The 13,573-nt window shown below is 34.3% G+C and overlaps 1 protein-coding gene across 2 annotated transcripts; it reads right to left on the bottom strand.

Moving 5' to 3' along the window:
• Positions 1-8: 8 nt before the first annotated feature.
• Positions 9-13,201, bottom strand: LOC133204683 (E3 ubiquitin-protein ligase RNF180-like). 2 transcript variants are annotated; one of them, XM_061340429.1, is made up of 8 exons: positions 13,181-13,201; positions 12,801-12,896; positions 11,488-11,582; positions 10,727-10,889; positions 10,023-10,145; positions 5,980-6,182; positions 5,660-5,858; positions 9-475 (listed from the first exon to the last, which is right to left on the bottom strand). In XM_061340429.1, exons 2-8 carry the CDS (start codon positions 12,874-12,876, stop codon positions 147-149), a joined length of 1,188 nt encoding a protein of 395 aa, XP_061196413.1. In that variant the 5' UTR covers positions 12,877-12,896; positions 13,181-13,201; the 3' UTR covers positions 9-146. The 2 variants fall into 2 exon arrangements, with proteins under 2 accessions (XP_061196413.1, XP_061196418.1); XM_061340434.1 differs by having other exon boundaries at positions 10,053-10,145.
• Positions 13,202-13,573: the final 372 nt, after the last annotated feature.

Here is a 13,573-nt window from a genome sequence, read left to right as displayed (position 1 = left end):
AACAAATGTTATAACAAATAACAGAGACCTTACTAAAGATAAAAGTTAACGACTTACAATTATGTTACAATTATTACTCTGATAAAAATGCATCTAAACAAGTATATTCAACTCATAAAAAAATAGTTCAATGATTAAATTTATTTTCAAAACAGCTGTATAATATCATGCACAGCCATAACAGTGAGGGCGGAGTCTAGAAAATAAATCAAGGAATCTAGAAAAAATGACAATAATTTAAAGGAGATAAGCGCCAGGGATATCAAAGGAGTAATACAGAAGATGATTGCAAGCAAGACGGCAAACAAAACCACACAAGTCTTGTTGAACTCGAGTACGTTGTTCCGAAGTCTCCGTGTCGTGTGTTGATTATAGAAAGGGAGGGGATGAAAGCGGTCTGAACACAGCTTTCGCTCCTTCTGAAATCTTTTCCTGTACTCTTCAGGATAGAGGTCTGCGAGTTTCACCTCTAGTTCTGAAAATACATGTATTTAATTTTAGGAAAAATCTTTTATAGTGTGTCTTCTGAGTAGCACATTAGTTGATTATAAAAATAAAAGTAAACCCTGATTTCATTTTGATTTTTTTTATTTTACATCTATGTTTGCAATAACAACATGCATTAGGATATTATACATTGCATAGTCATATAATGTTTCCATGCGGACACGTTAAGCTAAACACCTACCGAGTAGATATCTATAAAGGGCATTTTGTAATTAGAAAACTATTAACATACTAGTACATGTACAGTGTATGCACTAGCTATTTGAGTTAACCATTTAAATGATGATACATATATGAACATGTAGCAATAAAAAAAATTATACGTAGGTCAACATTTGAAACTGATTTGATTCACGTCCCCCAGTTCTGACTGATCCGCCTAGAATTAGGATGGCTAGCTATAGATGTCTTTTTCATCAAATAAAGAACCTTAAAAGGGTTGAAAAAGACTTAAAATATATTTTTACAAATAAATTATTGTTAAGCTATAAAGTTAATTACATTTAAATCAATGTGCAAAACTTTCGTTGAATAACTTGCATGAAATGTCTATGATAGGTATTGTACATGCAAGTCAGCACAGAATGTTATGAAACTTAAAAAAACAACCCTTCGATCAGCCTATCTCCAAAAACAACCCTTCAGCCAGCCTTCTCCAAAAAGGTGGGTCCGAGTACACAAAACATATTTCAATGATCGCCTCAAAGAAATTCTGGTGAAAAACTTTAATTTAAAAATGATTCAAGGACCTACATATTTTAATTTTTTTAATAAATCAAAATGCAAAGCTCTTTCTCAATAATGATTGATAAGGCTGATTTATAAATCGTGGTTATTTGTTCCATTGAATTTGTCATCGTCGGATACCCACGGGTGATCTCCACGGCCAGGAACACGTTAAGTTCCTAGACAGTACCGTTGTCAGAAACCTTTAAAGTTAAGCACTGAAACTGGTTCGTTGTCATGAACATACAGGTGAGGTTATGAAAAAATCCGTCCGGTGTCATGCAAAAGATACAAGAATTTATACTTAATGCATAAAATTTAACGTTTTTGACGAATTATAAGAATAAATTTGAATTTTGGGAAACAGATACAACATTCAGTATTCCATACAAAGATTTATGTATTTGATATCCTTAACACATTTTGAGGAGTTTTGGTTGGCGCTCACATGCCCATGTGTGAAGGCATGATCGTGAGCTGGAAAATTATATATTTCTTTTAATTCATCGAAATGGTTCTTTTATTTTAAAATTTAAAGAGAAACTTCATTTTAAATGTATTAGGCAAGTGACAGCCTTTTGTAGCTAACATGTTTTAAGAAATCGCAATTTATAAGGCAAAAAGTCCGTTGTCAGTACATGTTAAGTTTATCTGGTCCGGTGTCATTTTTCTTAACATGTATGTAAATCATTAAATGCAGCAGAAATGATCAAATATATGCTTAATTTAAATGAATACAAAATATATTACAGATAATTTTGAACCTAGGGGTCATCTTAAAGCAGCTCACACGAACGTGATAACTATTCTGCGATGTTTTTATTTTCAATTCATTTTCTCTTAGGAACCTGCATTCTAGCTAGTATGCGCCGGTGCTAGATCCGCCTTTGGTTATTGAGCAGATTTTTAAAGAGTTTCTGTATACCGTATATTCCAACGTAAAACTTTTATCACCAATTGTGGCACCACCCTACCCATGGGGTCATGATTTGAACAAAATTGAATTTGTTTTTGTTTGTTGTTTAAATATCCCTCTAGAAAATTTTTCACTCATAAGGAGACACCACCACTTGTCGCGGTGGAGGGCCAAAAAAGTGTGGGATCTTTTTATGCCAGAATCTACAAAATTAAAAGTACACTATGTACTTTCACAAAAGTATCATTTCTTCTGATCCAGAAGTTCTTGAGAGGAAAATTTTGAAAGAGTTATTCTTAAATATTCTTTTTAAACTTTGATCACCTATTGTAGCCCCACCCTTCCCCAGACATGATCTGAATAAAAATGAATCTACACTTTATAATAAAGCTTTTACATAAGTTTAAACTTTTCTGACACAATGATACTTGAGAAGATTATTGAAAGATGTCCATATCAAAATGACTAAACATGATTTTCAGTTCCTGAGAAGAAGATATTTTCCTATATGTTCCTATGTAATCACTAATTCTTAACTATACTTCCTTGAAAGAGGGCATGACCATTAATTTGAACAAACTTGACTCCCTTTATCCACGTTTGCTTTCTGGCAAGTTTGGTTGAAATTGAAAATGGCCTGTAATTCCTGAGAAGAAGCTGAAAATGTGAAAAGTTTACCGACAGACAGACGGACGACTCAAAAATGTGATCAGAAACGTTCACTAGAGCTATCAGCTCAGGTGAGCTAAAAATGTCAACCCCTACACCAATTATATCAGCACACGTATGAGAATTAAGCTAAAAGAAATGAATTCCAGATAACATTACTACTGAACAAATAACTTTCAATCTCATATCCATGTATATATAATGAGAAAAAAGAATAGACTGATTTTTCAGATATCTCAAGAACTACAGTATTTTGACATATCATAGTCAAGAAAACCAATACTGGACACAATTTTCTGAGCAACACCATTTCTCCCTACAGTATTGCGAGTAATGCTAAATAAATACAACTTGTTTACTTATTTATTAGCCAAACACTTTGTCTATCCTTCTGTCTGTCTGTCTCTCTCTCTTTCTCTGTGTATGTGTGTCAATATCTCTCTCTCTCTCTTCACGACCTTACTAAATATTCAACACAATTTATCGGCGACAAAATGTGCAAATGTTCACAGTACACATTGTCGCCGACGACAAAACGTGCCCATGCTTGACTGTACGTTCTGTCTTCCATTACGCAGGAGGAAAAAAGGCTCGTCTCGGTATAAATTGTCGTCTGCGACAATATGTACCGATGGACGACGATATGTGCAGTCAGGGTGGGTACATTTTGTTGCCGACGACAATATGTACAAAACGATATGTTTAACAATACCTAAAACAACATAAGATCGTCCTTCGTAGTGTATAAAGTACAGTAGCGACAACGGACCGATGAAACGGACTGAATTTTCGTATCTTGTCATGACAACGGACAAAAAATGAAATAAATGAAAATTTTCAGTCTTAATTTGTTCTCATTTTTCTTTAAAGGCTTACAACATGTCTCGATACTGTCTGTACCATTTCGTGTGTATATTATATATTCTATTTACGAAAAATATAACATCTCTGTAGGAAAAAGAATCAAATCCACAAGTGATTTCAACAGGGTTAATGTCGCCATCGCCAACTCTTCTTTTATTACTTAAGAAATAAGGTATCATTTTAAGGTCAAGATCTAGTAAATGAAAAGAGCCTATAGATTTCTCAAACTTGAGAAATAAATTCCTTTTATGATGCTTTATAACTATAGCTCGGTCAAATAATGTGTATCGGGGCATAATTTGCAAGAAAACAAGACGAAAAACCATCTTGTAAACTGTCATTTTCAATGAAAAATTAAGAAAGCCAGTCACGAATATGGGAGTTTTTTCCATATCAGACGAAGGAAATGTATTCAGATTGCCTACAGTCTCTCAGAAAACGGTAATTTGTATGTTCTTAGCCTCTTCTTTAAAATAATGTAAAATTGAATATAGGTATCGCAATTACTTTTCACATGATTTCAAATTGAATGCCATGAAAAAACTTTATTTTCTACATAATTCTATTGGAGCTGTAAAGTACGGGAAAAGGAAAGTTTGAATTGATTATGACGTCATAATGGATCTAGCACCGAAAAGACGGTCTAAAGACATTTACTAGATCTTGACCTTAAAACATCTATCGGGATATAAATACGGGTTGGTCACGAGATCAAATTCCATAAAGTCCGAAGGGCTTTATGGTAAATTTGATCTCGTACCAACGCGTGTTTATAGCCCGATAGATGTTTTAAAATGATACCTTATTACTTATATTTACATTTGTGACTTATTCATATTTTATATTTGCCTCATTATAATCTTTTAACGCGTGAAACGTTTCATTTTTCAAACCCAACGGCACGTGGTTTATCCACTGATTGCGCGTCGACCCTTTATGACGTCACTGAGAAATTACGTCGAACGTTTATGACGCGAGGAACCCGTGTTTATACGGATATAGATACGCGTTGCTTTTAATAGTGTTATGTAAAAGAAAACATTTGCAAATGTAAATATTTCTTTTTAATAACGGCTGAAATTCATACAACACCAAATAGAGTGTCAGCCCTGTTTCCCATTGCAATTTCAGACATTTTTATAGATAATTTTACTTGAAAAATGGAAAACTTCTCACAGCCTGTCTTCTAAAGCCATAACACCGGACGGATTTTATCATAACCTCACCTGTATGTTCATGACAACGAACCAGTTTCAGTGCTTACAGCAAACAATGATATTACAGTAATTACCTTCTTTGGTATAGAAATGTGTGTGTGTGTGTGGGGGGGGGGTCTTCTTTTTCCTTCATTCATAAGGTAGCGAGGGCTAATGTCTTTAAAAAAAGCTGTTGAAGACGTACAAAGCCAAGATCTTCAGTACTAAAAAATAATACGCCCTGATAGGTGTATGTCAATTTACAGTTTAAGGTTGTTGCTTAAGACGGCAAAGCTTTTTGAAAAAGCTATACTTGTTTGTTTCTTTTGTCACAAACATAGTTGCCATCGATGTTTCATTTGTATATCAAAACACTTTTGGATACAATTCCACACTGAGATATTTCTATGTTTTTACATCTACTGAATATTTTTACATTTATTTATTTCCCTTAATCAATTTAATTACTCTGAACTGTTCAGATTCGATTTTTAAAGCCATCTGTATGAAATAAGAGTGAGGTCTTCCATCTATTAACGTGCAAATCAATAAGGCAATATTTTATGTACTTTCATTCACTTCATATGAATAATTTAATGATATATAAATAGAAACTATATATGTAATGTATTTCAGATCTTTGTTGACTCAGGCTATGTAAGTTTTCCTATAATGTTGCAACCATAAAACCCTAATATCAAAAAGCAAAGAAAGTACTTCATTGTATAAATACTACACATTCTACTACTACATACATAAGCACGTGTACAATAATTCCTACCTTTGTCTCTGATACATGTGACTATGACCTTTCTACACAATGGACAGAGCGTGCACCGAGGCCTTCCCCGAGCCAATCTGCGAAGACAGGAATTGCAGTATACGTGATGGCATGGCTGACATTCCGTAGGGAGACAATAAAGTTCCAGACAAATCGGACAACAGTGGTCCATGGATACCGTAAATTCATCAGGAAGCTCCTACAAAAAACAAGAGTGGTTTAAATCAAAGAATCAGTACTGCATGTTTGTTATGAAGTGATTTAAACCTACATGCATTTGTTTCAAAATTTTCAAAAACGCTATGATAAATAATGCATACCCAAAATGACTTGTCAACAGTGTTCTCCGCTTCTACTGTCTGTTTATTTTCTCTTTCAACATTTTGGCCATTATCTTCTTCTATTACTTCCTGTTCCAATACTTCAAACTGATTGCTACAGACAACATATGGCTGCTCCTTGTTGTCGTCATGTTCTTCATGTATCACCATTCTTCTCTTCCGTAGCCTTTTGTTTTTTCTCTCTGGAGAGAAATATTAATTAATGTTAACTGAAACTAGAAATGGAAACATGTCTAAATGACATGAATACCTGTCCAGTGATACACTTGTATTAAATCTTAAAAGACACACTTTGTATCTTCTGAGCTAATATTCATATTTTTTCATCAATTTTACAGTATTGATACTTTTAGTGGTTGCTTTTCGTAGCATGGTACGTAGTGTTGATTTTTAAATCTATCTCACTCCTATCGAACAGCTAAGTGAAGTTTCATTTCCTCTGTATATACTTAGGATGCAACGTAAGAAAAAAAATGCCACAGACCATATAAGATTCAAACTTAGGCCTATGAACTCTAAGTGCTCTACCAATTGACCAATCTGGCCACTGGAGAACAGTCTGAAAGTCGCATTGCTCCCTCCCTTAGTGTCTTTGCCCCTAAAGACACCAACCCAAGTCAATCCCCGAAGGTCCTCTGCCTGTCACTTCCAATGCAAGAAATGGCACCAGATATAACGGTAAAGTCTCAGTTACACATATTCGATTCAAGTCAAGATCATCCACGACTAAATGGCGTTTAATAAATCGAATTATATTCGACATGGTCAGGGTTTAACGGAATCATTTTAATAAACATCAAGCTCTACCACGTTTTACATCGACTTCCATACGGATAAATACGGTATCATGACGTTCTAACAGGGATACAGTACAATCACTCAAGGTTCGTTGAAGATTCAAGGAGATTACACTTTGAGACTATTACGATCCTTCTATGTTTTTTCACAACTTTCCTACGTTTGATCACGAATCGACAAAGAAATCGGTTCACCGGTCCCTTCTCTCTCCCGCCGAGTTTACAATGTGCTTGAAGAAGGTTGAAGGCATTAAAAGACATACCACAGAAAGTGTCTCACCGAAGACCATTATCCTGGGCGGGCCCAAGCAGAGTCAAGCAAACTGAATTTACCAGAATGAAGACGTAATAAATACATTGTATTATTCGGGTCTTTTTTCTTCTTCATTTTTTCTGCCTGAAGATAAAGACTTTATTTACTATCTACTACCTCTTCAGCTGCATTGACGCGACTTAAAAACAACTCAGTAGCAAAGAACAAAAAATGACATGGCGATTAGTTGAAGTCCTGCCATTTCTCTATTTAAAAGGTATAAGAAATTGTAAGGACACTGAAAAAAGACATTTGTTTATGGAGCAAGAATGTAACACTACGTCCATTAAGATGCAGCTACGTTTACCACAACGATGTTGTTACAACAGATCATAGTTCATCACCAAATAAACTACGGAAGAACTACGAGTTCTATTAATCTTGTTAATGTCATCACATTTGAGCTGCATGAAAACAGTCGTTAAGGTTGTCAGAGTTTCTGGGCTTTTGCCGATCAATCAGGGTATACCATCAGATTATCATCAGATTCCAATAGGATCATTTCTATGTTGACGATGAAGTACATTAGGCTATTATAAAATGAGTGGTTGTGACTGCATGGGTTTGAGAGAAAATGAGATGAACCAGACCTAATTCGGACATTTCGACTTCGTTTGGTCATAACTACCCAAAAACTCTTTGATTCCAAACTGGTCAATCCCTTTATTAGTTGTCAGTAAGTGTATGAACATATCATCAAATATAAAGGTAAGGTTAAAATATTTTTATAATATTCTATGTTTCTTCACATGAGGTGCAACACTGTTTTACTTTTGTCATAGCGCTGTACACTCCCTGAGGATGTTTCCATATAAATATGACTTATCATAGCTGTGCTGTTTTTGAGAAGATTTACCCTATCAATGAAATAGGTGAGGATAATGAAAAGTGATCGATCTCAAAAAAAGACCTGCAAACAATACAAATCCTTGAACAGAGCATAAGACACGGACCCCTTGAAATCCCAGAGGTTGGATCGGGTGCCAAGGAGGATGGTGCATCCCCTGTTGACCGGTCAAACATGCCATGAGTCCTACGTATTGATCAGGTAGACAAAATATTCCGTAGTAAAATTAAGTACAAAACGAAAGGCTTAACATTTGGTATGACTCACTATGAGGTATGTCAGTCAAAATAGGACCCAATGATAGGATGTAATTGCTAACAAGATCATACTCATTATAACAACCACAGAATGACTTTGTATAAAATGCTGACTTTCAATAGGGTTGTTGAAATCCCTGTATTGTCCACTTATTTGTCAGTAGCCTGCCTCAGTTTAAAAATTGATTGCACTCAGAGCATGCTCTTGAGTATCGAATAGGTTGGGAGTCATAAACACCATATGCAGGTAACAGTGGAAAATAACTACCTAAAAATGCTGGAAAAGCTGAAGTCATCTCTTTGTCATGCCATTTAGTAGTTAGTTGGTCCTTACCATCTCTAGTCAGTAAAACATCAAAATATGAAACAGACCTGGCAGACCCTGTGGTGTCTTTTATTTTGAGTTCACTGAGATATATCAAGTCGACATATGAATGGAAGTAACTAGTGTTAATTGATAAAAGGTCGCTGTTTTGTAAGTGAATGTTGAGTTGATCATATAGCAAGTGTTTTCTTCCTCTTTTTGTGGAAGTTTTTGAATAAATTTAGCTCCATAGGAATACAAAAACAGGTCGGCTAATAAAGGAGCACAATCAGTGCCCATCAAAATTACAACAGATTGTTGGAAGACCTGGGGCCCGTTTTACAAAAGAACTTATGACTAAGACCAAAAACTTTAGTTGATCGTAAAATTTTGCAAAATGAATTATTATTTTTGAAATTGCTAGCATAAAATATCTTGTTAAATTCTTTTTATAAAGATTAAAATCATTTTCAAATCAATGTAAATTAGAAAGCAATAAGCAGAATTAAATTTTGGTCTTAGTACTAGTTGTAAGTTCTTTTGTAAAACGGGCCCCAGGTCTCCAAAGACTACTAGATGTTGTCTATGAGGAACTCCAGTATTCTTCTAATATCAACCTCAGAGTACATCATGGCTTTGTTGTTCTTGAGAAATAGAGTTTTAAAGATCTTTCCTGTACATCCCATATAAAACATTGATTGCCTACTATGACCCCACCTTTTCCCTGGTGGGGGGGGGGGGGGGGCATGATTTGAATAAACTTAATCTACACTATTTACTGAAGCTTTTGCCAAGTTTTATCTTTTCTGGCCCAGTGGCTCTTGAGAAGAAGATTTTGGGGGATGCTATGAAATTTTTACCAATTCTGAATTATTACTCCTTGAAAGAGGTTGTGACCCTTCATTTGAACAAATTTGAATCCACTTCACCCAAGGAGACTTTGTGGCAAGTTTGGTGTAAAAAGGCACAATGGTTCTGGAGAATAAGTCGAAAATGTTAAAAGTTTACAGACGGACAGGACATCATACAAAATAGACAGGGCACCATACAAAATGTGAGTCAGAAAATCTCACTTGGGCTCTTTGCTCAGGTAAGCTAAAAATTAGGTTATGCATGAATTTTTCTCTTTGTCCTATATTACACATTTTTTTTTTCAAAACTATATTAACATGCTTTATATGTTTTTTGTTAAATAATGTTTTATCAAAGCTCAAAGATTCAGTGTTACAATCTTGAACTTTTCTTGGTGCAGAATTTTCTGATGTGTATAATATTGACTCTTGAAAAGGGGAGGTGGGGTGTTACAATTTTAGATGTCATTTATATGACTACAGAGTGTGTTTTACATTATCAGCTTGTGTATTTTCATGAATATGTAGGTATGTATGTTGAATTAAAGGCAGATGCAGAAAAAAGAAATAAATTGGAATTACCTAACCCTGAGATTACAAATTAATGTTTACATAGACAGAGTCTGTATTAGCTGTAGAATTTGATATGATACCAGTGATATATAAGTTTGTGAGATCTGGACCTGAAGCTCCAGTTCTAGATGTAGAAGGCAACTGATCCAATTCAGTGCTGTCCTTATCTTCAGAAGGCATTCTTTGACATGGTACAGCTACGTCTAAAAACAGAACAATATTTAAGATTACATTACAAGAAAACCATTGGTTCATTATATCAATTATTTTTTTTTCTTATTTTGAATCTTACTTCCTCGGTCTGACCTGGGCATTCAGCATGATTTCATATTGAGAAGTATTAATTACTGATCTTCTATGGTGCCATCAAGTCACATTATGAGGCCCTGTGTCACAATACTTACCTGAATACCTCAGCCTTGTTCTTCAGAAGATTTTTTAAAAGATTTTTTTTTCTCTCTCATCATTCTTATGCAAAAAGAAAGTACCTATGTTGTGGGTCCACCATAGTCCCCCCATAAAATTCCTGAATACATCCATTATGTAAACTTTGATCCTAATCTTAATCTTATTCTAACCTTAAGCTCCATAGCATTTAAAAAAAGATTTATTGCACATAAGTTAGGAATCTTTGCATATTTAATTTACTGTGGCACTGCTTTTCTTGAAATGATTTTTTCTTTATTTCCCTATTTATTTTGTAAAAAGAAAATACATTAAATAGTCTATACTGTATGAACTCCATTGCAAATATATGCAAAAAAAAAAAAAAAAAAATCTTCACCTTGTTGTCGAACCTGTGAAATTTGGTCCACTCTGCAACACAGAACATGAACATGAGGCAGTGTGAACTCCTCACAGGGACATTTGTTTCCTGAAGTGAAGTCAAACAATCCAATCCTTCCCTTACATTTTGGACAGTACAATTTGCCTTTGTTCCAAAACCCCTGTACAAGAAAATTATTGTATAAATAACTGGATCATATTTTGATCTTCATAAAACACTTTTATAATAAGAAATACATGAACTCAAATGAAAAAATACATGTACTTTTTAAAATGGTATAACAATAATATTACAATGCAACCTGCCCCAAATCTTCAATCTCAGGGCATAGAAATCACCTTATTCTTTCTCTAAAATACAGTGATCTATAATACAAGGAAAGATAAAATTGGAATTTCCTGATGCCGATACCTGTAACATTTCTCAGTCACTTAAATGTTGAAGATAGGACATGTGTGTTCAGCTGAACATAATTACATATTCGGTTAATTGTTACTGACTGTCCACGGAAATATGTCAGGTTATTCAATTCCATGAAACAGGAGGCATGGAAAGAAGTTTATCAGTTTCATTTAAAAGCAAAAATTAACACTAACAAATTTTTTTCAGCAAAGTTGGATTATATAATATGTTTTATCCGCCATGTTGCCATCCAAAATTTGAACTCCCCATACAAAGAAATATTGATGGCAGGCACACGATGCCCATTATCCAATGACAGAGCATCATTCTAGTCCATGGCAAAACAAATTTCTTACCTCATTAATTGCTTGATATATCCACTGTGGTGTGTTTTCTGACTCTGACGACACATACCACTGGGTTGTTACACAAGCCGCAGGACAAACCTCATCTGTGTGAATGGGTACATTAAGTTTAGTCTTTGATTCATCAAAGAATGGAATATTCTAGATTTTTTTTTTTCTAGAGTCTGTAATAAATGTTGTACAAATAGGAGAAACACTGACACAACCTAGAACATTTTTAATTTGAAGGGAAAGGGGAGGGGGGGGGGTAGAGCACAATGATGGTTCAATGATATAAAATTTACAGTAAAAGACAATTCTTGAAAATGTGGGCCCCCAGCCCCTCTTGTATTACTAGCCGGCAAGAAATGAGGATCAAGATGATTGAATTCAACATTTTTCATTTCATCGAATAGAGTCTCATTCAATTTCAAACAGTTTAAAATTATCAATCTCACTTTTTGCCATCAAGTTACCTTGTAAAAATCTTTTGAGGCATCTTTGTTTACTTTAAAATATTTGTTTCTCTTTAATTTTTAATGTTTATTGTCTCTCTTGTTTGAGTGCATCTCCACACTACAATCAACTTTTATGAAGACAAAACAAATCTGACATCATTTCTTAAAAGGACTGCTACTATCATTCAAAAAGAAAACATTATAGAATGTTGTTTCCATAACAAATGATTTCTAAAATGGAAATGTAAACACAACATTTTGGTCAGATTGCCAGATATTACCTGACAGACATACATGTAGATTCTGAAATACATCTGGCAATCATTTAAACCAATGAAAGTGTGACATTTCCATCCAGCGGAAAATAAATTGCTATACGCTACAGCTGTCTTGTAACACCCCTTCTTTCTTGTGTACATAATAAATATAGTGCTTTCTTGTGTAATAAATATAGTGCAAATCTTAAATCTAAACTTTTGATTTGTTATTTACACGAGTTATCGTTCTTGCGGTAGGTCGTCTGAGAGAAGAAATAGTTCCCCATACCGAGCTTGAAAATTACACTTTAAAACTTCTTTTTATAAAACTTTTTTGTGTAATTTATATATTTAAGACATGATTAATCAGAATATCATATCAGTTTTGCTGTATGTAGCCCATATTTTTGTAGGTCTTCCCTATAGGTCTTCAATTACCTGTAGATCTTCAATTAGGCAGGCCGAAACTTTTGTGTAAAACTCCCAGAGGAATACATTTAAATGCGTGGAGAATAAAGCTGTCATTGCTGACTATATAGATCCCTGGTTAAAACTAAAAGATGGGACATAAGTAATTACCCAACATTTAAATATGAGAATTTTTTTGTACCTTTCTTTCCATGTTCTGTAATAACACATTCATCAGTAAACAAACGATATCTGCACTTTCTACATCGGTAAAGCATCACCTTATGGGTAAGTCAACCTACACGAAACAATAAAAGTAGATTCAGTTGTACAGCAACTTCCTACTCTGTGTAAGGAGTACACAAAATGTAAAGCATTAAGAACATTTACATTACAAAAATAATCCGTTATAAATAGAAAAGTGAACAGGTGAAGGATACACAAGACTGATGCAATGAAGACAAATGAATAATCCATTTCTGGAATTGTTTTGGAACTAAGCGATGTAAGATATCCAAGCCATTCACTCGGTTAAAGTATTTTCTCAGGTTTCCTTCGTTATTAAGTGAATTAAGTGTTTACCTTGGTGATATTAATCTTGAATTTTTGGAAGTGTTTTTATCGGATGTTTTCAATGCAAACTAATATAAAAACAAATTCAGAAGCCTCATTAATTCCGTATTGGTAATAAATCTGTAAAGTAATAATTTGCATCATTTATAATGTAAATTGTCAGAATTGGCTTAAAAAATCATTTATAATCCAAAAACTATTGTGCATTCTCACTTGCTCTTTATAAAATTATACATACATGTAGTCCGAAATATCTGACGTTTTCCAGGCTTTTTTCACGATTTAGATATTTTATGTGCCAGGTTTTCCTGGGACGTAAAATATCAAAATCGTGAAAAAAGCCTGGAAAACGTCAGGTACTTCGGACTAATAATCATGATGCTGAAGTGCCCACTCCTACGA

The sequence above is a fragment of the Saccostrea echinata genome, unplaced genomic scaffold, assembly GCF_033153115.1.
Source record: "Saccostrea echinata isolate AGI-Se365-2 ecotype Australia unplaced genomic scaffold, CSIRO_AGI_Sech_v1 ptg000002l, whole genome shotgun sequence".
Lineage (NCBI taxonomy): Eukaryota > Metazoa > Mollusca > Bivalvia > Ostreida > Ostreidae > Saccostrea > Saccostrea echinata.
This window is presented reverse-complemented; position numbering and strand designations above follow the sequence as displayed.

Bases quoted from the DNA above. Each gene is read 5' to 3' on its own strand.
- LOC133204683 (XM_061340429.1), bottom strand. From the start codon at position 12,876: ATGCTTTACCGATGTAGAAAGTGCAGATATCGTTTGTTTACTGATGAA. The intron at 10,890-11,487 runs GTAAGAAATTTG...TTTCTTGTACAG, and splicing joins TATATCAAGCAATTAATGAG to GGGTTTTGGAACAAAGGCAA. The intron at 476-5,659 runs GTAGGAATTATT...ATGTATTTTCAG, and splicing joins CACATGTATCAGAGACAAAG to AACTAGAGGTGAAACTCGCA.